At 46.7% G+C, this 27,866-nt stretch overlaps 1 protein-coding gene across 3 annotated transcripts in view; it reads left to right on the top strand.

Annotated features, from left to right (window-relative positions):
* The window catches only part of LOC142962577 (transcription factor COE1), a 53,622-nt gene that overhangs the window by 4,164 nt on the left and 21,592 nt on the right, over window positions 1–27,866 (top strand). For all 3 annotated transcript variants that reach the window (XM_076103146.1, XM_076103145.1, XM_076103148.1), the window contains exons 5-8: window positions 250–323; window positions 1,728–1,796; window positions 24,785–24,866; window positions 25,710–25,851. In XM_076103146.1, coding sequence (XP_075959261.1) covers window positions 250–323; window positions 1,728–1,796; window positions 24,785–24,866; window positions 25,710–25,851 — 367 coding nt within the window. The remainder of the gene's footprint in view (window positions 1–249; window positions 324–1,727; window positions 1,797–24,784; window positions 24,867–25,709; window positions 25,852–27,866) is intronic.

Consider the following 27,866-nt stretch of genomic DNA (forward strand, 5'->3'; position numbering starts at 1 on the left):
ACACACACACACACACACACTTTTTCCTCTCAGAACAGAGCGTTCCTGTTCAGGAGGACCGGATTCCCACGACACACACATTTGCCGGATAGACAGCACTACTCCCAGATGAAAGACACACACTTTTCTGTTTTTTTATTGGCCCCCGCATCACGGCTCACTTCTTTTATTTATTTTTTTTTCTTTCAGCATTCCACACATAAATAAAATCTAAATCACTGTTATTTCAATTTTCTCTCCTTCCTTCAGGCGATTATCTATGAGGGCCAGGATAAAAACCCAGAGATGTGTCGGGTCCTGCTGACCCATGAGATCATGTGCAGGTAAGACAAAATGTTACTCTCACATTGGAGGCGTATCTGTTGGTGTAAAGAGGGGGCAAAGACACGAGGAGCACCGCTAAATTACAATAGAAATCTTATCATTTTCCTCAAAGTGGGTTGGAGAGATGGGCCCTGGCCTATTTCTGTTAGTAGGGATATGTGTGTGTGTGTGTGTGTGTGTGTGTGTGTGTGTGTGTGTGTGTGTGTGTGTGAGTGTGCATCCCTCTCATGTTCAGCTAATTAGGACAAGGAAAAGCTCATTACTCAAACCCATCCTCCTTAGTCTGTGTAATACATGCAGTTTGCTGTGTCCTGACAGTGAGCTATGTGCAGAAGGGGACAGACTCGGATTACACATAAAATACAGACACGCATTCACACACACACACACACACACACACACACACACACACACCGAGTCAAATATACCAAAGCAAGCGTAGATCTTCAGGCCTTCGCTTGCATTTACAATCAACAATAGCATCATTTAGCCATTTAGAAAACCACGTAGAGCCAGTGGCAAAGTGTAGCCACTTCCTGGTTATCACACAAGGCAATTTAGACCACTTGTTTTCATATGCTGGAGGAAACGGTAGAGATCAGAAATCTGATCTGGCTCTCCAAGCCTCCCGTCCTGAGGGACTCAAGAAAGTAGAGGGGGGGAGGGTCAATCTGTCTCCCCCCATTCTCTCCCCCTCTTTTGTGTCTTTCTCCATCTCCTCTCACATGCACACATGTAGTCAGATGCAGGTACATGCAGACAGAGAAGAAAAGGTAGACGCGATGATACTTTTTGGGGGAATTAGGGGGGGGGGGTTGACGGCACACAACAACACTGTTACATTGTGCTGCAGTCAAATGATTCAGAAAGGACTCGTCACATCAGTATGCAACCCCCTTCTACCCAGCATGCACTACTCCCCAGGTCCAGTGGGACCACTCTGTGACCCACTTCTGAAAGAGAGAGAGAGAGAGAGAGAGAGGCGGGATAGAGGGAGGGGACGAGAGCTGAGGAAAAATAGAGAACATAAGATGTCTGGTTGTGTGATGTCTGACAGAAATGGAGCTAACCTGAGCCCTGGAGGCTAATTCAAGTTTGTTTCCAGCCCCATTCAAGCTCCCTGCTTTTGCTCTTCTCCTCCAAACTTCTCCTAAAATCGCCCCGCTGATCTCAACTACTGTAGCGCTAGAGCCCCGGTCTTACCTCGGGAAGCCCGGCAGAAATCCAATTCACGTTGCTTCTTAAACTCTGCCAAAGTCTCACGCCCTTTTACTCCTCTTTCTCTTTCCTGTATGCTCATCTGACTTCCTCCGCCTTGTCTGTGATGTACCTTATCTTTATTTCTCTGTTGTTCACATGTCTGTGACTAACTCCCCTTTGTCTCCTCTCTCGCCTCCCTGCAGTCGATGCTGCGATAAGAAGAGTTGCGGCAACAGGAACGAGACCCCATCAGACCCTGTCATCATCGACAGGTAAGCAAACTTTGCCCTTTGACCCCGGCCGGCGTGATGCCGCGCTGTCATCGCGAACACAAACACAGCACGTTTGACGGCCGATGGGTGTGAACAGGAACTGTGTGCAGAATACACAGGCAGCAGATGTTGCAGAAACACACTACTGGTGTAAAAAAAAAAAAGCACCACGAAATTTCATATATATTTCCAGTGAAAAAAATGGATGAAAGCTCTTTCCCACATGCTATTTGGCTGAGAAAACATAACCTGCAGGCATAATAAAGCAGGCCACAGCTTGTTTAAAGTTTAAGCAACCATAATCGTATCTGTGCGCAAAATGTGTGAAACACTAGTAAATAATATTCCAGCGGTACGTGTGTGAGGTGGAGGAGCAATCACGGAGCAGTTGAGCTCTGCTTCAAGTGTGGTCAAACAGTGTTTGTGTGGTTGGGCTGATGATTTAGCTGATGAGCAGTTAGGTTTACAGTGTCAGCCTGGCATGTGTGTGTGTGTGTGAGTGTGTGTGCTTCTGGGTATAAATCTCACCCTGGGCCGGGTGTGGTATACCGAAGCTTGCCTGCCGCTTTTGACACAGACGGACACACTCCTGCAAACATACACTTTTCTTTGAGTGTACACCTTTCTCCTGCCGTCATAAACTTCCTCTGACAGATGCAGCAGCTCGCATGATTTACGGTCAGTCGGGGGGGAAAAAAGAAAAGCCATAGATTTACGGTCCGGCCTGTGCGTCCATGTAGCACACGTGGACACACAGTGTGAGGGAAATTATTGTTTATACTTGAGCAGTTGTTAGAGCCTTCAGATTTAAGGCTGAACTTTAAGGGATTTTTCCATAAAGTATTGCCTCTTCTGACTGTGTTCAACCTTTCCAAACAACTGCATTATCGCATCGTAGGTTATTTAGGTTTTATGTAGGATTTGAATTTGTCACATTCGAGTGTATTTGTGTGAGTGTTAATGAGGCAGTGACCTGTGCTACCCGATGAACACAGCTGTCCTGTGCTCGCTGCTGCAGTCAAAAGCTACACTTTACCTGTGTGCGTGTGTGTGTGTGTGTGTGTGTGTGTTGTGTGTCCGTGTTGTGTGCGAGTTTGTGTGTGTGCGTCACCCTCGTTCCGCTCCAGTGAAGCGGAAGGCCTCACCTCAGCGCTCCCTGAGACAGCTGCACCCCACCACGTGGCCTCAGACAGATCGCCTGCCCATCACTCCGTGCCACATTTCTGATTTTTGTTTTCCGTGTGCGCATATACTTGTTGAATTTCTCATGAGTGGGCTCAGACGCTCCACTACAACGGGGGGGGGGGGGGTGCCGTCCTGGCTCGCCGCGGTTAAACCTTCCCTTCGGGTTTTGCCGCAGTTTGAGCAGAACCACCTTGGCGAAACAGGCTGATCTCTGCTGTGAACAGCTTTCCCCACACTGAGCATGTGTTGTGGCCGCTCGCTGGCAGTATTCCCCCGACGCCCAGTGGCTCAGGTGTGAGGGCAGCATTAACGAACAACAAATTAGAACAGGGGGAGGGAAAACAACAGCAATATCTCTGTTTTCCTCTCCAGCGAGCACTCTTTCTGGACAGGAAAATAGGTCAGGTGAGAGGAGAGCGAATGGGGAGGTTGGCTTGCTTTAAAGGGGGGACTGAAGGGGAATAACGAGAGGAGGGTTTATACGTTTGTCCATTTAGTACCAATATATTCTTGGCAGTTGTAATAATCAGGGATTCATAAACAAACAACTGTGAGGGTGAAACTGACTCAATTACCACGAGTTCCCCTCCTTCAAATTCATAAAGAAATACCATCAACAGCCTCTCTCCACCCTTGAAGTTGTTTAGTTCGTTAAATAAGGGCTCGTTAGCTCTCTGCTGTTTTGCAGAGATGATTAGATTTTACAGCCCTAATTAGCTGGGCTAGCTCTAACTCTTCTGGAAGAGTAATGGGTCTGATTGCCTAATTAGCTCTTTCTCGTTAAGATGGGAGAAACAGGCCACTGCAGCAAAACCGCAGGAACGAGGAAAAATAAAGTCAGCTAATGAGAAACTTATTTGATTGTTAGGAGAACAAATCTGGTACAGTGTGGATCGGCAGCGCTCTGGGTACTGTACTCGCTCACCGGGAAAATCTCCCTCACCCATCTTTTTATCTCCCCTCCTGTCGAAAAGCGAATTTGTTTGGGCTTTAAAGCGTCTGCAAGGAGCAATACGAGGCAGATTTTAATTATGAAGGATATTTGTTTAGGCTACGATAGCAGAAAGCACTTTAACATTTCTTAGATTTTTACTGGAGTTGAAAGAAACATCCCCCACAATCTGTCCTGTTTTCATGCTGCTTTGGTTTGGGACTGTAGCAGAGGCATTCAGTTTTATATGTAGCGTTGTCATCGCTGACTGTCTCAGATTTTCACAGTCCATCTGATCTGAATCAGTCAGTCCTGGAGATGAAGACAACATGTGCCATATTTCATGCATTTAACCTCCGAGGTGGTGAATTCTAAGAAATTCAGTAAGACCTTGGCAGGACGTGTTGTGTCTGTGTTTGACACTGGGCAGGGCAAGCAGCTGAAAGGTGAGAGGCTTGTGTGCGCCTCTCTATATCTTCCCCGGGGATACATGTGTGGTCCACTTTAGCCTCTTACAGAGGCAGGATAAAATGAGGGGAGCCCTTAACCCCTTCCAGCAACTCCACTTCCCTCACTCCTGGTTAGTGTGGGGTTAATCACATGCAGCTACTGCTAGTCAGTCTATCATGTGCCTGGATGGGCCTCAAATCACAAGCACATTTGCCTCTCACCCGTGTACACCTTTGCCATCTCTCAGCATAGCTTTTCTCAGATATGTCTCCCCACAGAACTGTTTTTGTTAATTCGTTTGCTGCAGCCATCTAATTGTGGACTAGTATCTCGGCCCTCCGGCCCCATGTGTCCTCTCCTGCCTTCTACCACCTGTGTCCCGTGGCCCTTTCCTGCCCGGCCAGCTCCCCCAGGCTTGCCGCAGGGTGTCCCCCAGGCAGGGAGAGCCTCTCTGGAGGGGGGAGAGAAACTCTCTGTGACCACAGATAAGGATCCACTGGATAGCCCAGCATTTCCCATGGTCCCCCTTTCCATTGAAGGAAGGGAGTGTGTGTTTGTGTGTGTGTGTGTTGGGGGGGGGGGGCGTGGCGTAGTTTACATGCACAGCCGATGTTATTTCAGGTTTATAGCTGCTTCTGAGTGTGTGTTTGCGTTTGCACACACTCCTGCAGCCCGCCGTTGATGTGGCCCATTTCCTTGCATGCGTGTCTTTGCTTGTGTATCCGCATCGATGTTGGCTATTTCCCCGGGAGAGTGTGTGTGTGTGTTGATAGAGGCCATTTCCTGGCTCGTGTGTGTGTGTGTGTGTGTGTCTTGAGTGAAGAATGTCGGGCAGGAAGTGCTCCTCCCGGGGAGGATGATGTCATGGCCGACAATTTCCTGTTCTGTGAGCCAGTGGAACGGACTGACTCTCAGCTTCACGGTGGGTAGTTAGTTAGCCCTTGTGGACCTGTTTTTGTTGTTTCTCCTGCTTCGGTTTTACACTAGATCACCCGACACATCTGGAAGGAACAAGGAAACTTTGCAACGTCGTGAGGATTGCATTTTCCAAGCTGATGCATTTTGCTGCACAGCTTGTTTGTCTCTCTCTCTCTCCCCCTCTTTGCCTACCTCTGTAGTGGGGAACCCCCTCATTGTTTTGGTTGTTATGTTTGGATGCACTTCCTGGGGTGAGAGGTCATGTGTTGCCTTGGCTGGGCTAACGTGCGCTAGTGAATAATGTATGTCATTGACTTTATGTCAGCCCTGCCAGCCCCCCAAGCCGAGCCCACCCATGTTTAATTCATCCATCTCATTTGTGTGTGTGTGTGTGTGTGTGTGCGTGTGTGTGTGTGTGTGTGTGTGTGTGTGTGTCATTTAGAGGCCCAGTCTGCACCTGTCCAGCCATTAGCCCCCTTCTCATTTGCATTTGATGCTAATGTGGTTTACTGGCAGTGCCTTCCGTCCCCTCAGCTTAGTTTCACTTTCATATCCATGACTGTGTTAGTGAGAAGGTGAAAACACACTTACAGTGCAGCTATCCTACATTCTTCTGACTCTATCTGCTGATGTGTCTGACGTCTGAAGTTTGAGGTCTTCATTAGTTCCTCCTTCTTTCCCACGTCCTGGGTCTTTTTTATTTTGTGAAGCATAGTCATTCATTTCCTTCTCTATTCTTCTTGTTTCTCTCAGTTGGTTTTTCTATTGTGTCTTCGTCTACCTATCACTAGCTTTACATTTCCCTCCAAGACAAAGAGAAGCTGGAAACATGAGTCATGAGACCCTGACAGTATCTCTCTTTTGCTGTTTCTCTTTGTGGGAGGAGGGATCTTTTCGGCACGGCCCTTTTCTTTTTTGACATTTTTAGTTCTTTCTCGTTGATGCTTCTTTTGTGCAGTCTTGGTGTGGGATGGGGTGGGGGGGGGGGGGGGGGGGGGGGGGGGCAGCGGCAGCTGCATTAGATGTTATGGGAGGACTGGCCCTGAGCTGGTTGTGGTGTTTGTGCAGGGCTGAGGGGCAAAGAGGCAGAATTGCTGGCTCATCGATATGCAGGCACAACTCCCCTCCCTCAGGTGTTGGCTGCCTCACAAATCTGCCTCACACACACACACACACACATGCACACACATGCACACACATAGACATAGATGCAGCTCCCACCCTCAGATATAATCATACACAGTACACAAACACATATGCAGACACACGCATGCACACTTATAAGAATCCACAGGCGGGCAATATAACGTAACTGACACACACATACATACACATTGACCTGCAGCTCTCTGCATCTGTTTGGTTGTGTTCTTTCTTCCCTGCGGTGGTTACCCCCCACCACCACCACCACCAACACCACCCCCCCCCCCCCCCCCCCCCCCCAGGGTTGGAGGAAAGCGCAGCCCCAAGGGAAAGACGGCTGCGTTGATTGACAGCAGCGAGTTTGGAGGTCGAGGAGCCTCTAAAACTGCGCTGCCTCTTTCTGTCTCATCCAGACCTTCAGCACTCTCAACACCAACAACTGGTTCGCTTTCTGTTGCGAACAAACCACAAAAAAAAATAACACGTGATTCTTAGAGTAAACATGGGTTTGTTTCCATGATATGAAATGTCAAATTAACACAAGCTGTTTTTGTTTTGTGGTGAGGAAACTAGGAGGGAACACACTGAAAATAAGTATCTTGTACCTAAGTTTGTTTGTGTGTGTGTGTGTGTGTGTGTGTGTGTGTGTGTGTGTGTGTGTGTGTGTTTCTGTTTTTAATTCTTTCCCCAATAAACCAAACATAGCTGCTATCACACTTTATAGGTAGTTAAGCTAATGCTCCCCAGCTGAATGCAGGTAACAAACAGTTTATTAGGGCATAAAAAATGTAATTTACGAATGCCAAATCAGTGAAAAGTTCTGTGTTTCATGACATGAGGAGTTTGGCGAGAGCTACTGTAAATAGCGCTGTTGTAGCTCTATTTCTTTTCGGCAAAGTGCTTTGTCATTACTGCTTGACATTCCCTGCTTGACCTGGCCGCTCTCCTTGGCCGTTCCCACTGCCTTTTGTGTCAGTGTTTGTTCTGTCCCAGAATGAAGGGGTTTGGCCGGCCACAGCTGACCCAAATGAGTAGCGTCCTACTTCGAAGAGCTATTTTTATGACATTTTGGGTGTTGGAAATTGCAGGAGATAGAGATAGAAGAGGAGAAATAGAATGAAGATATATTTACCATATGAACGGTCTCAAGTGTGACGTGTGAGAGCCAGCGGTGCTGCGAGTGAAAAAAGGGTAACGTTTTCCAGGATTTAGTCCGTGACTCGCCCTAGAAGATGCGCTCAATTTGCTTTTCAAATGAGGCGTGAAGAGCGTGAGCGTGTGCCTCTCGGTGTGTGATGCTATACATTCGGACGTGCATGGTTATGTGTGTGTGTGTGTGTGGGGGGGGGGGGTCGCTTTGTTTTCTCAATGCTCTGATGTGTGTGGACAGTCGAGCGCACGGCCCACTAAGTGCTCTCTCACAGCCAATGTGTTACATGGCCGCCTGTGTTGCTGCTTGTAATTGAATAGACACAGCAGCTCCTCTCAGTGAAGGATACTCGGGCCTCTCCCAGCAGGCTGAAACAGTGTAGCTCCCAGCCGCCCTGATCCCGGCCCTCACTGATGATTCATTGTTTCCTGATTATTCCTGCGTGAGAACGCAGACTGCACGCCTCATACCAGCTCCATATACCCCCCCTCCCCTCCAACCTATAGCGTCTCACCTCCTACAAGTCAGTTTCCCTCCCAGACCCTCTTTTGGTGCTTTACCTCAGCGCTGCGGCCCAGGATGTAAGTCCAGCTGTCCAGGATGAGTGCTGGTGACCTGCTGCGCCCGAGCAAGATGTATAGTCTGTTGATTGTTTTCCATCAATCTGTCCAGGAAGAATGGATCGCTGGCCAGGCGCTGTGAGCGGCGCTCTCAGTTTCACACGCCACAATGGAAGGAACACCCATGCACGGCGTGGTGGGGGAGATGGGGGAGACGGGGAGGGAGAGATATGGAGTGTGATACTGGTGGTGGGACTCTGCAACACTGGAATGATCCTTTTCATATTTTCTAAATTATTTGATGTGAGATTTTGCTGTTTTTCTTTCCTGCTGGATGGTTTTGAATTTGAATTATTAATTTGTTTAAACACTCATACTCTGGCACCTGTATAGGCTTTTTAGTTACCATATCATTATTTCCAAGTTCAACCATTTCACATCTGCTTATATATGAGTTTTGTGACATTGAGCTCGACTAATTTGAGCTGTAATGTTAAGAGACAAAAGGAATTCTTCAAGGGAGTATCTCTGCCGTAATTAAACGTAAAGCAGCGACGTCAACATGCAGACAATTATGGTCAACAGCATGGTTCGATCAAAGGGACGATATATTCTTACATTCCTAATATATTCCTTTTTACTTTGCATTAATCATCAGCAAATGAGACCCAAGCACATGTCACTGTTCCACTTCAAAAAGCCAAGCTGAATTTAAAGGCCTTTGTTTGTGTTTATGTAACTGATGAGGGGAGACAAAGTAAGGCGTAGGCAAAACGACTGAGACACTTTGTTGTTTTACACCGCCTCACCCCCTTTGTGTGTGTGCAGCTAGCGTTGTTTGTTTGCTTACCGAGTGGCTTGACCTCGCCGGGAGGAATGTTCACTCGTTTCCTTTTCTTCCGCGTCTCCTCATGCGTTTGTCTCTGTGATTTTCTACATCCACGTGCCTCTTCTCTTCATGTCTCCTTCCCTCTCTTACCTGCCCCTTCAGTCTATGTGTCTTCTTCTTTGGTCCTCCCACTCAAAACTCCAGATTTAACTCTGACGGTTCTTTTTTTTAAAGTTAATCACACTTGGAATCTTCCCCCTGCGTTTGAACGCTCTTCCCCAGCAGCGTGCGCTTGCTCGATCTCTGCGTGCGGCGCGGCAGACAGCCACGCTAATTATCCCGGTTATTGGCTTCTCCAACACAGAGGCTGTGATTTACATGAGGTGACATTCAGTTCAAACGTGCAGACCTCCGCAACCTTTTTCTGGGAAACAATTAACAGCGCCACTTTCTCGTCTGCCTCCCCTACCCTCCCTCCCTTACCCTCTTTTTCTCTCACTCCACCACTCCCTCTCTCTTTCTCTCTCTTCCTCTGGCTATTGTCTTCACACAAGAAGATTTACTGCGAAAAGAGTGAGGGGCGTGCAAGGAGTTGAAACTGTTGGTGTATTTTTTCCGAAGCAAGAGATTACTTTCTTGTTAATTGACAGTCATTCTTTGTGCTAGATATAGAGTAAAGCTGGCGTGGCGGAGGTATTAGCTACGCTTTTGTGGGATTGTAGCTGATGGTACTGCTTAAATTTAGTCACATTTGCATAATAGAAGAACCCAGTTAATGTAGCTCCTCCAACGTTTCTGCCACTGACCCCAGGAAATTCACGAAGCGCACTATGCTGGACCGACATGTAGCCCACACGAGGCACGTTCAAACACAAAGACAAACTTACAAGCGTGCCGTTAATGAAGCGCGTCTCTCTTCTGTCATGACGCCCGTGTTAGCATGACAAGATGTTTACACACACAATCACGGCCGCGCCTCTGATGTGGCCGGGATGAAAGGGAGATGAGAGGAGAGGAAAAAAAGAGGAGGCAGAGACGTGTATGGACTGCTTTCCTCTGCTTGACAGGAGGACAGTCGTAACAGTACCCCACTGAGAGCCGTGAGAGACGCAGAGAGATAGATAGACAACAGAGAGAGAGAGAGATGTACCTGGAGGGAAATGTATCCGAAAAGGAAAGACGTTTTTTCTTCCTCTCTGAACTCAACCACATTCTCGAATCAGGAGTAAAACAATTAGATCCACCCGCTTCCCCTTGTCCCGCAGTGTAGATTACAAATGAGCAAACCTGGCATTTATCACATCACTACAAACATTTATTAAAGCCGGTTCCCCTCTAAAGCTGCAGAGATAACAGTGGGTAATTGCAGAGACTGGCTCTATTAGTTAAGTATGCCTAATGTCACTGCCTCAGAGCATTAATGGACGCCGTAGTATTATGTTCCTGCGCTCATTACCACCCCACTCCCCTTCAAACAGACACACACACACACACACACACACACACATATATCCACACACCCTCTCCCCCTCCATTGACCCTGCAGCAGGAGTCTGTGCCACTCTAATGAGAAATGGAAAACACTACTCCGCAAGCTCCAAGACACACAAACACACACACACACACAAATATGTACGGACACACACACATACACTCGGCGGGAGCCATTAAGAGGGGACAGAGGGGTACAACAGTATAATCACACACGCCCAGGGAAACAATTGTGCCGTTATCAGAGTGATCACATTATAAAAGTTTAATAAACACCAAACGGCCTAATGGTGAATTAGCCTGCATCTGCCCTGTGTTGTGCCAGGCTATAATTAGTGATTTCACAGAGACAAACAAATGTTTTTAGCCAGAGCTTTTCTCAGTCAACAGATTTTCGGTTGGACATAAATTATGTGGGCTTGTCCAGAATCTGTGAGTTTTTTTTTTTTTTTTTTGTTTATATTCTGCGATCTTGACTCCAAAATGATACCAAAAGTCACACAAACACAGAACCACTGACAGCAGAGTTTGGCTCAAGCCCCAGTCTGGTTCTCTAAGTGTCACTTGAGATGTGTATGGAGAGAGGCGGGATGGGTGCTTGAGATTGTTGAGGAGGAGGAGAGAGTGAAGGGGGGAGGGAGGGGCGATGGAAAGAAGAAAAAGAAACAGGAAGAGGTGGCGTTGAATGACGTGGAATAAGTTAGTCAAGAGGAGAGGGAAAACAAAACTAGCAGTTGCGTGTCTATTTTGATACGTGTGTGTCTGTGTGTGTGCGTGTGTTTGCGCACGCATTTGTATGCCTGCGTATGTGGTAAAATCGATGTCAATCTATAATTTACAATCACAAGGACCTATCACTTTTTATAGGGCCTCCATCCTCACTCATCAATATTACATCAGGACCCAGACTCTTACTGTGAGGGAGCAGGAGGGTGAGAAAACGGCTGGGGAGAGAGAATATGGCTTTGGTCCTGTGTGTGTGTGTGTGTGTTTGTGTGTGTGTGTGTAAGGGGGTAGTGGGTGGAGGGGGAGGAGGAGGGCATCTGCTGAGGTTGTAGAAAACATTGCTTCCAGCATACACAAATGTGCAAACGCATACCCTACCTCGCATGTGTGTGCGTGTGTGCGCGTGTGTGTGTGTGTGCGTGTGCTTGCCAGCTGAGTGACAGTTTAGTATTGATCTGTGGGAGGCCCTGGTGTCATTAGACCCAGTATGGACCAGCAGGCACACGTGGAGGTCAGGGCACGGAGTTTGTGCATGTGTGTGTGATTGAGTGTTTGTGTGTGCGTGTGTGTGTGTGTGTTTGGAGGAGTGGGGGACCAAGTGTTCAGTAGTGACAGGCTCAAGCCTCTGAAAGAAAATCAATCGTGTCATAAGAGGAAGGTTTCCTCCACCCTCCTTCTCCCTCTCTCTCCCCCTTCCTCCTCCTCCTCCTCCTCCTCCTCTCATCCTTGCTCCCCTTTTCTGCCTTTCTCCCTTCATTCCTCTCAGCTGGGAGATCATCTCCAGACCCCCTCCATTTACACCTTTTTTACCACTCCCTTCTTCTCCGTGTGTTTTTGAGCATCTCGGCTTCTCTAACCAAAACCACACACACACACACACACTTGCACAGGAGATCACTCTCCTGGGTCAGGATGGGAGGTTGCATGTGTGATGTGTGGATCAATCCGAGGGGTTATCCTGGCAAAAAGGAGCCATTAGTGACAGACCTGATCCTGGATCAGCCCTCATTAACTAAAAGGGCACAGGGGCTATTTGTCCAGATAAAAGAAATGACCCCAAACCAGGGCCAATTAACTCAGAGGGCAGAGACTAGTTGAATTGATGGCATGCATTGTTTTGTTTAATAGAAGTTTGATTCGAACAGAAGCTGATTAGACTTTGTTTTATTGTGAATTTAAGCTTGTCCCTCAGTTATTTATTATTAAAGATGAGCGCACACACACGCACACACACGCACACACACGTACAGGGCAAGCCTCCACCTGTTCTCTCTCGCCTGAGGGGACTAGTATGGTAGATAACAGTTTGAGTGGGCCTGCTGCAAAACACTAATCAGACCTAACACTGCCTAATTAGCACAGAGTCCGCTGATTGGCTTACAGCAATAATTAACACAGGTGAGAATAATTAGCTCCCCATAGACCTGTTTGTGCGTGTGTCTGTGTGCGCGTGTGTGTGTGTGTGGAGGATGTTATTATGCAGTCTTGGTCCCCAGTGAGACTGAAGAGGCAGAGAGAAGAATCAAACTCATTACTGAAACCAGGCCAACCTGTGTTAGGTGCTCTGCTTTCCCACACCCAGAAAATTAGCCACAGAGAGGCCTCCCATCTCTTTCCCTCTCTCCCTCTCTCTTTCTGTGTGTGCTTACTATCTCTCTTTCCCCCCCCCTCCCTTGCCAATGACTGTAGGTGCGTTTGAGGAATCTCACCGCTAGGTGAACCTGCGAAGATAAGATGAAACACAGACACGGGGCATCTTTGTGTCATATTCTGCCACTCTGGTGCTCGTCGTCTCTGTTTCATCTAGCCCTCTCGCCATCTCTCTTCTGAATAATAAGAACAAAATAGCGGGGAAGAAATGTTGGCAAGGCCCGTCTTCCTCTCCATATAAAAAGCTTGAGCTTATAGCCTCTCCCTCTCCATAAAATTGTATACCGTACACTCAATGAACTACTACTTACCGCCTGGCTGTATGTAGAAGATACTGAATCATGCTCTGCCAACGCCTCATGCTGCCTCTCTGAGAGAGAGAGAGAGAGAGAGAGAGACTGAGAGAGACTGAGCAGGAGAGACAAAGACAAGAAAAAAAGGGGATAGTGTTTTGCTGGGAGACTGGCCGTCGTTCATCAGTCTGTAAGCAGCATGGTGTCCTCCATCACGCTCTCCCCAGTTATTTTTTGCCAAAGTTCTGCTTCTTTGATCAAGCCAACATCACAGAGAAGAAGACAGGCACGCAGACATGGAGAGGGGGTTAATATTGGAACACAATTGACGGCTTGTCACTTTTAGCTCCGAGGCACCGACATCGCCGAGTAGTTAGTTAGGTGCCGGAGAGGGAGGTAGAGGGAGGTAACACACACACACACACACACACACACACACACCTCTGAGAGCTTTTCTGTGCTAAATAAATAACAAGCGACGATGTAAATTGGTGTTTTCCTGGAGTGTGTGGCTGCTTCTGGGATGTATTTTTCATGTCAAGACGTTTTAGAGTGGGTTAGGAGTGCAGGATGTATGGATAATGAATTCAACTTCCCCCCCCCCCCACCTCCTCCAAACCATGCACAAACACACAGTTTTGCTCTCATGCATACACACGGGGAAAGGGAGTCGAATATTCACCTGACCACAGGTGCATCGCAGCATTAATGTTAGGCACATGTAAGCTGCCTCCCGCCCCCCACCTCCCTGTCTACACCATTGTTCTTCGCTCACCAGGGCCCGGGGAGGTGCCGGGGGTGACATCAGCCTATAACCACACACTAGTAGAGACACCGTGCGAGGGGAAAGCTCATTGTTGGCTGACTGATCTCTAGCTTCGCACTGACAAGCCCCCCTCCATGTTCGCGTGATTTGTTTTTTGTTGTGTTCGCTCCTGGTAAACACTTGCCTCTCAAAACGAGCTTCTACTACCTCTGTCACACCGAGGCTGTCGGCGCAGCGCTCAGCCTGCACTGTACTCCACATCACACCGAGCCGCGCACACACTGTAGAGATGCATGCACGATGCCGAATGGCTGTACTCAAAGGCAGCTTAAATGCATATAAGAGCTGTTAAAGCAGTGTTTATGGGAGGCATTTGCATAGTGTTCACAGCACTTTCTAGGTCCTTTCTGCTTCCCGTACACACACACACACACACACACACATATTCATGAGCTACACTTTTCCCCCTTGAATACTCACAACATGCCTGCCTGACTAAAGAAACAAAATGAAAGAAGGTTGATTGAGGCAAAACAAGGAAGGTTGTTTTTTTTTCTTCATATTTCCTGTTTCAATAATTAATATGCATGAGTTTTATGGCCGCTTAAGATGCGATCAATTATTCATTAACAGCATGTTAATTGCATCCACAGTCGTGAATATTTAACCAAACACTAAATCAATGGGGTCGAATGAGCAGCAATATGGACATTTTATAAGCTTTGCCAAAATTAGGTTAGGCTTTAATGAAAACGGCAGACAGCACATTGGTGAGGGACAAATGTGAGGGAAGAACGGACTTCGCGAAAGGGGAGAAGCAGATGTTTAGAAAGCAGACGATATGAATAAATGCAAGGTTGTTGACTCGTAATAGTACAGCAGTGACTCTTAGCCTTTTCTTCGGCTTTGTCTCTTTATTCTCACCATCTCCTTTTTTCAAATGGAGAGGATGTAATCTCTTCATCTGTGCCCACTGTAGCCAGCCTTTTTCGCTCTCAAAGACTCCAGACTCCTTTGTCCTGGATCTTTGTGTGCTTGTGTGTCTGTGCAGCTCTTGTTTGTGTGTGTGTGTGTGTGTGTGTGTGTGTGCGTATCACAGCGATGTCTGGACGGTGACATTTCTCTGCTTGGATAACCATCGCGCCCTCTGTCCCTCTGTCCCTCCAGCCATGACGCAGGGTAATGTCACCTGTCAGTCTCAAACTCCTACTTACAACCACTGTCCCCCTCGACTCCCCCACCCGCATGGAACACCACCAGTCCGCCACCCTCTCACCCCGACCCTAACTGCTCCTCCCCTGGACCTCACCTGGGAGACAAAGCCTTCTCCGTCTCGCCATTCCCGCTGCTTTTGTCTTCCTCTCCAGTACCTCATATGACTCCATATCCTACTGCTCTTTCGCTGCCTTATATCCAAATGGCAACTCACCCCTTCCTCCCCCTTACATTTGCCCCCAGGACTCCAGAATATGGAATGGGAAGACAGCTAATGTAGTGAATGGGAAAGTCAGGGGTGGGAAGTTGACTTTTTGTCTGGACCCCAGTGCTTTCTGCGCCTGTTTTCAATTACTCTCCCGGCACAGGCGGGGTGGAGGTTTATGCGTTATATGGGAATGTAATTGACTATAACTGCCCTCTTAACATTATCCAGGTGTACTTGCTGAGTGTGTGAGATTAGGCCCCGGGTCTTGGCCGTTATGGTGTGTATGGACCGTCTGTGTGTGTTGTTGTTGATGTATTTATACCCTGCTGCTGTGAGGTGCTGCCCATTAGCACCATATTTAAAACTGCCATTTTTTCCCTTGTGTGTTTCTGTGTATGTGTGTGCACGCTCCCACTACGTGTCCTTTTGTGTCGGTTTCATCATTCATCTGCCTCTGTGTGCATATAAGAGTGAGAGGGAAAGTAAAAAAAAGAGGCAGGATACAGATCCAGCCCGCTCCAAGGGGGGGCCTGACTTTACAAGGACAAAGTCAAAATGGGCCTATTCACAAGGCTGACACACGGTGATTTGTATGTATAGTGCTGTGCAGCCTGCAGGGCACAGCCCAGGGCCTATCACAGACACCCAGGCCAGTGCACAAGCAGTGAGGTGGTGGAGGCGTATGGGGAGTGTGTGTGTGTGTGTGTGTGTGTGTGTGTGTGTGTGTGTGTGTGTGTGTGTGTGTGTGTGTGTGTGTGTGTGTGTGTGTGTGTGTGTGTGTGTGTGGTGGAAAAGAGAAGCATCAACAGGCTGTCAATCATACCCTGGCCACAGCCTGTCACTCCTCGATAGAGCTCGTCCGGGGGAGAATGGGAGTCCCTGGGACCCTGGGACCCTGAGAGGATAAGGGAGGAGGTGGAGGAAGCAGGGAGGAGGTCTGTCCGTCTCAGTGACTCGGGCTTGATTTGATATTTGATACCGAGCATGTGGCATTTGAATGCAAATCTATTTTTATTGTCCCACCGTCTGATAGGGTTAAGAGGAACCTATAGGGGATATGCATGTATGCATGTGTACCAGAGAGAGCTGTTTTCGGAGACACATACAAAATGATGAAGGGAATTATTCAGATAGATTATATTACGCACCAATTCACTCACATCAGGTGTTTTTTTCTTTCTCTAAAAGCAATATAAAGACATTTAATCAGAGTATATATATATATATATAGATAGTGGGTCAGGGGTTACAAAAATGTTTTGTGCAGGTATTCTTTTCCCTTTGTGGTTAAAGCGGTTCTCTTTATGTGGACACACTTGGCAGTGTGTGTATGTATACATCCTGTGCATTGCTGTGTGTCTGTTTGAAAACGTGAGCATGTGCAGGATAATTATTTTCCCCGCGTGCATTTGGAGGATTGTGTTTAAAAGCAAGTATGCCAAGTAGGCAGACAGACAGACAGAAAGATAGACGGGCGGATAAAGCCGGTATTACCGCAGTATGGAAATGCGAGGCTCAGTTCCCTCCCAATTAGAGCAGTGACTTCTGAAATGCCATAATACCCATTAATTAGCAGGCTGCTATTTTCTCAGTGATATGGCTAATTAGTCTGCGAGGCTCTACACTATCTGGACCATTATTATTGGGTTGAAGCCATGCAAACACACTCTCTCGCACACACACTCTCTCGCATTCGAGTCGATGCGCAAACACCAGCGTACTCGCGTTCATATACATACCGTACGAGGGGGGGAGATGCACGCGCAGCGCACGTTGCAACAATTTCCCACAGTTGAGTGACCCTAATTTAAGTGGCAGCTATAGCACAGCATGAGAGAGATAATGGCCAAGAAGGGGATGTTGATGAACAGGTACAAACTGGCCGCGCTCTTCTTCAATATGCTTGTCATACCGTGTTATTATAGACTGATAAAAACCCAGCTAAAACAGCTGCACCGCTCGTCCCCCCCTGTGAGAAACAACAGGGAGACGTTTCAACCCCCTGTAATGACTTGGCATGTGTGTGTTTGGGGCTCCCTCCGCCTCGACAGTCCATCAGTGTCTCCCGTCGGACAGACAGGCCACTGACACAGCACCAAGAGGCCGGGAAACCTTTTCAATCACTCCGTCACTTTTCCCTCTCTGTCAGGTGGCAGAAAGCCGTGATTGATCTGTTGTTTCTCTACGGCGGTAAAGGAGTGGAAAGAAGTTGTGTTGGGCAAAAAAAAAAAAAGAAGGTCTGGCATGTGTGACAACCACTTTCATAAGTTTATTAATCATCTTCATCAATAATGCAGCCCTGGACCTGCTGTTGGTTGTCATGCAGCGTGTGTGTGTGTGTGTGTGTGTGTGTGTGTGTGTGTGTGTTTGTTTGCATGCATGCGTGCGAGCGTGTGTTCACAGCCCGATGAACTTCATAAGTGTCCCATCACCACTTTAATCAAATTACTTATGAACCAAAATTGACAGTTTTCATTAATTATAAAGGATTATTCTAATTGCGATTCAAATTTATTCATTTAGAACAGACGGCATTCAGTAATGTTTCAGGAAATTTGCATATTAAATGGAGAGGGTAGGTCATTAGCTATGCTAATGTATGCATGATTCCTTATTTTGTGATTGGTGGGCCATATGCAGCAGGCTGGGGGTTTGCAGGTGAGGAATCTAGAAGGAGCTGGAATATGTTTGATAAACACCGAGGGATGCAAGGCCAAAACGCACACATGTGCACATGTCCGCACGCACACACACACACACACACACACACACACACGCTCACGCACACCAGCCAAGCCACACGTCTCTGTTCAGTATCAGTCTCCCTCCGTCACACACACACACACTCTCTCTGTCCTCACATTTCTCTCCCACTCTCTGCTTCCATGTTGCTCCCTCAAGACCCATTGGAGGGAACAACTTTTCACCCGAGAACAAACACGGCACACTAATTAAGTTTCTGATTTCTGATCCTGCTGCATTTAGAAACATAACCTTGAGCCTGTGCACAGTCATAGTTATGATTTAATACGGTGCTTAAATAGAACAAAAAGAAAGAACTTTTGCAAGCGGCACATTCATCCCCACAATGTATGGGGCTGGCCCCGGGTTGACACAATGCTCTTTATCAAGCTATATATAGTCGATGCATTATGCATTAAGTTTAACATGTGCTTAAATCAACACTATTCAATATGAATATCAGTCTTCAACTAAGGTAGAGAGGAGAACAGTTAGGGTAAATGACTGCGCGGGGAGGCACGCAGGCGGGCAAAGGCACACGGTCTCACACACACACACACACACACACACAAGCACGCGCGCGGTCACACACACCCTTCGGCTGTGCGCCGGCGTCTACCCAGGCTGATGACAGGGCCATTATTCACTGGTCAGTCCCACGAGGGCAGGGCTTGGGCTGGACAGGGTAGCAGCATTTCCCAGCATGGCAGGACAGCGCTAAGGTGAGAGGGACCAGGACCCTTCATTACTCTCGTGGTCTGGGGGCCTGGAGCCTTTCTCTCCCTCCCTCTCCCTCTTTGTCTCTGTCTCCATCAGATTAATGGGCCAGGCCCTGACAGAGGAAGTGTTTCAATCAGCACCGCCTGCCAAGCTTGTCCATCACCCAGACAGCCTCTTATTCATCATGGCTTTGATACGCACACACACACATACACACACACGCATGCAGAGATGTTTATTTGGTTGCATTTACCCCCCCGCCCCCCCGGTGCTGTGGTGTAAAAGCCAGGCCACAGGTAGCGATGTTATCAGGCAAGTTGTTGAACCCAGTTCACTCCTTTCTCCCACAAGCGAGCAGCAGAGATCTCATTGGCTGTCTGTCAATGCTCCCTGCACGATTTCTCTCAGTTGAATTTTGAATGATCCTTTTCGGATGAAATGGATGAAACACAATTGGTTAAGTGTCTCTGGGACTTCTGTCCCCAAGCTGGGATTGGAGCTCCGGCTCCGGGGGAAGCGAGGAGCGATCTCTCCCAAGTGGGGCCTCTCCCTCAGCGGCGTAGGCGCAGCGCGAATCCTCCCTGACCCACCGTCTCCCTCCTCCAGGGTCCATTTGTTCTAAGAAATATTTAACAACGGGGCAAATTCCGCTGACACGACATGAGCAGATACAGACGGGGAGGAGGATGGGACGACGCACGGAGCGAGCTGGAGATGAATTTTTCAGCGCAGTGAGATGTTCTATTTGAATAAATCATGACACTTAAGATAGACATGAGGTCAATATAGAGGTGCTCGCTGCTACTTTGAGGAGTAGCACTCCAAAGGAATGGAGCGAAGTGTGTGTTAGCGTGTGCGTTGGTCTCACTCTCTCTGTCTGCGTGTTTCTGTGTGTTCAATATGTGTTCTGCACATTTTCTTTTATGTTTTGTCTTTTTTATTCAATATTTGCTATCTGATGTTAGTAAGAACTGGATGTTTCTCTCCCAGTAAACTGGGCCACCGCAGCCTGTTACAGCCTGGTGTCAAGGCCCAGGGCCAGGCCCAGAGACAGACCTGGTTCTGGATTATTAATGTCCCCCCTCTTTGGAGGCAGGGCCCCCTCCTCCACCCAGTGCCCCGCTACACCCCTGGGGTCAGCCTGCATGGCTCCTGGTGCAAGGCCCCCCTCATAAATCTCCCTAAATTAGTGTGTGTATGTGCATATACTTCAGGCAGGGAGGACAGGTCACCACAAAAACAAGCCAGTCAGGCTCTCGGTTGAAGTGTCAGTGATGCATAGCGGAAAGAGCGAAAGAGAGTTTCAGAACAGAGAGAGAATACGAGAAGTGAAACACAAGGGGAGGAAAAGAAAATACACAAAACTCTGAGAGCGCCTGACTTCACTTAAAGTTTGCTCGCCTATTTCTCACACACTTGTCTTCCGTTGTAACATTATATTTGCTTACAAATATTTACATTTCATTTGGGCTCGCCTCTGACTTCATTAGGATCGATTTCCTGAACAAATCACAACGCTTAATTGCAGAAATGCAAGGTCCTCCATTCCTCTACCTGCCTAGATTAGTTCAACGTGTCCCACGGTGGTAACAGGCATAAGGAAGTGCTGTTGTGTCACTTAGTTAACCCCCGAGACAAATGGCTCCCCTCCGGAGCACAGTGAATTACACACCTCATGAAGCATATTATGAGGCAGACACAGTGCTTTTCTTCTGGAGATGATCTGTGCGGCAGAGATGGATGGAGGGAGAGGGAGAGGAGAGGGCTGAGTTATGGCGGCACCCACAGCCATTTTTACAGTGCATCGGCATCAGAACAAAACAGAGAGAGGAGGGGCAAAGAATGAAGAAATGAGGCACAAAGATGTACAGCACAGTGTGTAACAAAAGGCTGAAAAGATGAATAAACTAGAAGTACCGAGGAAGAAGAAAAAACTAAACACACACACAGTTCTAAAGTTATCCGTGTTGAATTTGACAAGGAAAACAACTCTTTACCTCATTTGTTGCTAATGTTGGAAAATTATTAGAAAATATAACAGCATTGTCCCTCGGAGGCTTCCTTGCTGTTAGCTAATCGCGTAGACAATCTTTATCACCACAGTAATAATATTTAGATGCTACAGGGATTACTTAAAAGTTGTGTTATAATTGCTTTCCTTGTTTTGTTTTTTTTATGGGCAGAGGGTGATTTTGTGTTTAATTGCTCCAAAGTGACAAATAATGCCCCTTACGATATGATGAAAGTGTGCGATCATTAAATTACTGCGGCGACCGGCTGCATGTGTTTATTCATTCGGGTTTTTTTCCGCTGTTGCAAATTTATGCCATGAGGCTTCAAGAGGCCAAGCAGTTATTTACACAAATTCACTTCCACAGCCATTCCTGGATTTGGGGATAATTACGTGAGAGCAAAATGGTTTGATTTCATTTAATCCGGCCGGCGCAGCAATTTGCAGTGGTAATATTTGTAGCTGTGCAGTCGGCACAGTAAAACAGCTTGAAATTGGGGAGAGTCTCAAATACAAACAAGAGGGGGGCGACAATGTGTGCAGGAGACAATATGTTCTATAGACTAAGTGAGACTGTATGTTTTGAGATGAGTTACCTTTTAAGTTAATCAATAGTCTGTACATTTTATCTCACCATGTAAATGCTGTTTCCAAAAAAAAAATCTAATTTAAAGATATTTTAAGACTAAAGAATACCAGCCTCAGCCTTAAAAAAACTATATGTGTCATTTTTATGGAATTGTAGAAAGTAGATTGTTAAAATACTCAGATTTCCAGAGAATATACCGATCTGACCGTGCCGACCTTAATGGTTGCTACAGCAATGATCAGACGGGTATTGTTTCATACTGAATTGTTACTTCAGCATCAAAGATTATTTCTGATTTCATTCACTATTATCTGCTTTAAAGGCGGGATTGAACTGAATCTGTATGCCATTGTGTGGAGGAGTTGTCAGGAGGGTAAATGAAAAGATTGTGGAGTAGCTAATTAAAAAGACTAATGTGTTTGTATTGAATAAATATATATATATATATATATACACATATTCGCGTTAAGAGGAAAATAAACATCCGTCAGCATCAGCAATCTACTAAAGGCTGACTGCCCAGTACTTACCTCCCACCAGTCTGAGTCAGTTGCTGTTGCCAATAAGATCTAATCAAAAGTAGTCATCAAGTGAGAAGAGAAGTAGAAATAGTTCATTAAAAGTAATACATGCTTTTCAGTAGTGAGTGAGTTGAAAATAACTTTCCAAAAGAAATGATTAATAATCAGTTCAAATCTTTAGTTTGAAGTGATGGATAATCCGAGCTTGACCAAACTGACCTGAACGCGTTGTGTAAAAGAACCATTGTATATCCACTTTTGTTTTGTTACTTAACATCTGCTTTAAAATCAGTTCAAATGAACACGACCAGATGTTGTTGTTGAAGGGACTCTTGAGCTCATCGGATTTGGACGTGGGGGGGGGTCAGGCTGAAAAAAGGTCGTCAAAGTTAACACGAGCAACAATTGTGAATCTCTAAATGCACCTTCTCATTGATTAAAAAGCCAGATCAACATGATAACAGAGAGCTGAACAGAGCAAATGAGAATTATCGTCAGCTATCTGTCCATATTTACTGGTCAGCTGTCAATCAGATTATCCATAAATCCTTATGGTAATCTCTTTGCTGTTGCATATCAACACGGACTGCTCTACACCCCCCCCCCCCCCCCCCCCCCCCTTGCCACACGCCCACACTCGGTTGATCCATGTAAATGTGAGCAGCGGTGATTCCAGTCCCCCGGCTCCCAGGGAGATGAGATAGAGCACCGAGGAATCAACATGCTGCAGTTTTGTAATGTTTCCGTGCGGCTGACTCCAGACACCTTAAGTCATGTAAATAATGAATCGGATGATCCCCGCGTGCTGGAGATCGAGGGGACACGCTGATATACGGCTGAGCGAATGAGGCATGCTGACTTTCTCTTACTGTCTCTTTTTTCGCACTCAATATCTCAGCCAAGTCTCTCTCTTCCTTTTCCTCCACCTCCTCCTCCTCTCTCCAATCCAAACTCTAATATTTAACCCCCTGATTTGGTCACCTCTGACTCTGGTGACCCCAACTTTTCTCTACCCACTTATCCATCATCTGTCCATCATATATGCCTCAAGAGGAGGACAGTTGGGGAAAAGGAGCGGAGTCGATGAATTAAACAGGAGGTGCAGCGAGGAAGGTGGAGTATGTTGAACAAGTAGATGTGGTCCACAGCTGTCTGCAAGGCTGCTCTCTGACCTCGAGGAGATAAGAAAGTTGGGAGACCCTCAGCCTGTGGGGTCCAACAGCCACAGTGGAGAAAAAAAACAACCTCCATCTCTCCCGCTTCATGAATTATTGAGATATTGGCCTACAGCTTCTAAAATATACAGGAGGATGGTCTGTCTCTCCTTTCGGATTTCACATACTCTACCTCGTCCGTCCGTCTATCTTTCCATCATTTTTCTCCTCTCGCCTTTTCTACTTCCCTCCCTCCCTCTCTTTCCCTTTTTTCCCTCTCCCCCTTCTCATTCAGATTTAGCCTCTTGCGCCAGCGAGATCGTAAATCAGAACACAAACAAAGAAGAAGAAGAAGAAAAAAGAAGAGAGCGGCAGAGAAACAGAGAGACAGTTCTGTTATTCAGATCATGAGAGGCTTTTTCTTCCTCACTTGAAGAAGAGCGTCTACCACTAACCAGCTGTCATGCATTTAAAAGTTGTCAGGGATAAATTCACAAGTTACATCAGATGCTTGTAATGTGCACAGCAGTACGCTGGCCCTTGAAATGAGACAGAACTCTGGTCCGTCCATTTATCTTCGTTGCTCTCTTTGTTTTTTTCTTTGTTTTCTTCTAGATGAAGCAATTGTCCAAGTCACGCTGCTGCTTACTGTGTTTCTCTTGACATGTCCATATGTGTGTGTGTGATGTGTTTGCTCGTGCGTGATTATATCTAAGGCAGTTGGCTCCAAACGCGCTGCCCAGTGCAGAATCCTAGCCATAACAAATGAACAGAGGGTAGAAAATAAGACATATGAAAGAAAAGCTGAGCAAAGGAGTGATTCTCTCTCTGGCTGGTGGAGATCTGTATTGTAAGCAGTTTCAGCTGTCAGCACTTCTTTGAGCTACCTCAAAGAGAGGAGGAGGAGGGGAGGGGACCGGGAAATGTTGTAGTTTTATTTTCCCCCTTTTGAGGGTTCCTGTTTATTTGTACACGCCTCTGTTTATTTTCACGGTTCATTTGATATTGTTTTTTTTTGTGTGTGTGGTTTTTCTTCTCAGAGAGACAGACAATGCAGAAGGGATGGTGGTAGAGAGACGTGCAGTACAGTTTCAGTTAAAGAAGAAGTTGTCAGGCTTAAAGCCTTGGGGTGGGGCTAGGGAATATATTGTCAGCCGCCCCCTTTTTTCTGCTTTTCAGGCCTCCGGTGCTCCCATTCCCCCCTTTACTCCTCCTCCTCCTCCGACCCTCCCTCCCCCCTCCCTCCCTCATTAAGTATTGATGTGGGTAGCCATACTTGCCATCTCAGCCTATTAATAATGCATGGCAGGTGCTGTTGATGTGGTCTCTCACACTGAGATTGAGAGAGGCAGGAATGGCAACACTGTGCTGCATAGTAGCTACAGCAAAACCTCCGTCACACGGCTCTGTAGCAGGGGGTGTAGGGTGGGGGGTGGGGGCTGCGTCTGCCCCGGTGAGTTTATGGCAAGCTGTGACAGCAGCTCGGAGATGGATATACAAGGTAGCATCTTACTCAATATCCCGGAGCTGTTTTTACATTGAAAACTCCCATTGTCATAAACAACTGATGGATGACAGTAGGACGGTGTGCGAGCCTTGTCTGCCACTGCTGTTTTATTCGTTTTATTTGTATCTTGTGATTTATTGAAGTAGCTCATACTGTACTTTCAGTGACAGACAGCTGCTCTTTCTCTAACTCATTTGTCTCTCTCTTTTTTTTCTTTCTGCATATGCAGGTTCTTCCTCAAGTTCTTCCTGAAGTGCAACCAGAACTGCCTGAAGAATGCAGGGAACCCTCGAGACATGAGGCGTTTTCAGGTGAGACGCAACCGCCTGCGTGCGTACAGTGTGTGCTGTAGAGGACAAACACCACATTTCGTGGGACTAGTGTTCATAAGTTTTATACAAAGCACCAGACATGGCTCCAGCATGACCTCCCAGCATTTGTTTCACAGAGAAACAAAGCATTTATAGGGTCTGTCTCACATTAATGCTCGGTGTGCTAGCACCAAAGTTAGCAGTTAGCAGGCAAACATAGTGGAGCAACTGGCAGCCAAAGAGCCAGATTTTCCCCTCAGGAGACAGTGGAGACCAAAAGCAGAGCTAAAAGGAGGTTAATATTGGACGCCCACCTAGTGGCCAGAAAAACAACTTGAAATGCATGTTTTAATGTTGCTCTCTGTCTCCTGGATGTATAATCGGCAAAGTTCGCCATATCAACTTTATAAGACGATTATATATATAAGTTTTGTGTTCACAACTTGGTTTCTTTGTAGCCAAAAATCTGTTATTGCAGGTTTATATAACGTCACATATATAACAAAAAATTGACCAAAAGTAATCAGAGTTAGTCCAGAACAAAAAGTTAATAATGCCGAAAAGCCATAAATGCAGTTAAATTTATGAAATAGAACAAGTAAAACTTTACTTCCCAAGTACTAATGCTGCATTACTCCCTTAAAACTGTATTAACCACTTTTTAGGAAAATATGAAACATAACATTGGAGGTGTTCTCATGTCCCATTCAAAATAAAAGTCTGCAATCCACATAAATATTAAAAAAATATAGATCAACAACACAAACACACCATATAGAATTTGCAGGTGTTTATATCAAAGTGAGGCTTATTGTTGTTTCCATCTGGCCTCCCCTGTCTCAGGTGGTTGTGTCGACTACGGTGAGCGTGGAGGGTCACGTCCTGGCCGTCTCCGACAACATGTTTGTGCACAACAACTCCAAACACGGGCGCCGAGCTCGACGACTGGACCCGTCGGAAGGAGCGCCGTCCTACCTGGAACACGGTATTAAAAGCAGGAACAAAAACCCATGCTCTCTCACCGAGATTTCTTTGTCTTCCTCACTTTCTTTCTTTCTGTTCAACTCTCCTCCCCTCCTCTCCCTCACCCTTTTCCCCTCCCTGTCTGGCTCCGCACTCAACCCCTCTTCTGTCTGCGCTCTATCCCTCTCAAACCTGCTCTCTCGCTGTCTTTCTTATCTCTCTCCTGCTTCCTCCCGGATTCTCACTTTCCTCCCTTGTAGGGTTTCCAACTCGAGCTTAGAGAGGAGAGAGTGGTAGCTAGCGAGTCTCTTGTCTCTCCCTTGTGGCTTGCTCCCCCCAGGTCTCTGCCTCTGGGCCTTCTACTCTGCCTCGCATAAGCACTATGTGTCTTATGAGGTCTGTTCTGCTTAAAGCCAACACTGGCTTTATTTCCTCGGAGACCTGCTTTTATCCTCCAACCCTCCATCACTCCCCATCTCTCAGGTTTACTCCATACACACACAAAAAAACAGCCCACGCACACACATACACACCCCCGCATGCACAGCCAAACCCAAACCTTTAATACTTCATAATGACATGTGCACATGATTTAGGAGCCCGCACTGATTCCCAAGTCCCTAATCCAGTTATTTTCTCATTTCGATTTCCCAGACATTGAATAAGAGAAACATATTTTTTTTTGTCTTTGAGGAAAGTCAACCTCAGGGATGATAATGACAAAAAACTAAGAAGGGATTTACATGATGGCCCACAGTAGATTGCATTACGATTGAATGTTATGGTTAAGTATTTCTACTGACCATTCTCTCGAGGTAAGACGGAGCACTCGTCCCTGCGACTGGTCTCACAGACGATTTGAAAAGTTCACAAAGACGAGACATGTTGGAGACGTCAGCGAGACTTGGATCTTACATAGAACGGAGGGCACACTCAGTACGCTAACAGATGTTCCCAGTGTCAGAGAGATTTGTTTGGGAATTTCCTCTCCTCTGATTTTCTACTCTCCTGATGACGGCGGTTGGAAGGAGGAACAACAGGAGTAAAAGAGCAAGACAGACAGAGGGGGGAGATAGGCGCAGTGAGAGGAAGGGCTAGAAGTGCATGATAGCATGAAGAGGAGATGAAAAGAGGGAAGGCAGCGGTTTCCTTTTGTTTCTAGTGTGTGTGTGTGTGTGTGTGTGTGTTGAGTTTGTGTGGATACACAACTTTTGGGGCCCATTTCAGGCGGTAATAGATGAGCAGTGCACGCAGTTGAACAGATGGCACCGAGGAACACCCCAAAGTATAATCCTATCACATGGATTCGCGTTCCACCATCTGGTTAATCCACACACACACAAACACACATGCACATGGAGCGCACATAATATCAGCGGCTGTGAAAAGGAGGCATCTTAGGCCATGATTACGGCCACAGATTGCTGCTTGGTGAACGTTGATCTCTGCAGGCGTATCGGGGGGCTAAATATCATTCCAGCTTGTTGGGGAGGATCAACAGAACAGGGAGTCAGGCAAAGAGCAAAGGCTAGGCTGCAGGGGGAAAAAAAGAGTCAGCCCAGTCTAAAGTGGATTATGCCGCTTTACAGAATTACAGCATGTCTGACAAGCTGCATATCTGTTAAGGAGAGGAGATTTAGCTTGTATAAACATGTATTCTCCCAATGCTGTTCTTTTCTTCAATCACATCCAGTAATCTCCAAGTCAATAATGCCAACTGAGAAGGTCAAAAAGCACATTGAATACCAGTTATTGAAAATGGGGTTTGTTGTTGTTATTTCCCGTACTTTGTCCGATAAGATATAAAGAATATGTTTTAAGAGAAAACATTGAAAGCTTAAAAAAAACGCATTACAAGCGTCCAAGCCGGAGCTGAAATGACCCGCTGTGGGCTGCTGCTCAGTGGCCGGGCGCTGCAGATACAGTAGCGACCACAGATATAAGAAACAGACAGCTGAGCATGAGCTAAGTGTTTGGTTAATGAAGGCGGCGTATTCAGAGGACAGAGCTACTGTTGGCTCTGCTCTGCTCCCCGGT

Source organism: Anarhichas minor, unplaced genomic scaffold, assembly GCF_050575085.1.
Source record: "Anarhichas minor isolate MPS153535 unplaced genomic scaffold, ASM5057508v1 ptg000028l, whole genome shotgun sequence".
Lineage (NCBI taxonomy): Eukaryota > Metazoa > Chordata > Actinopteri > Perciformes > Anarhichadidae > Anarhichas > Anarhichas minor.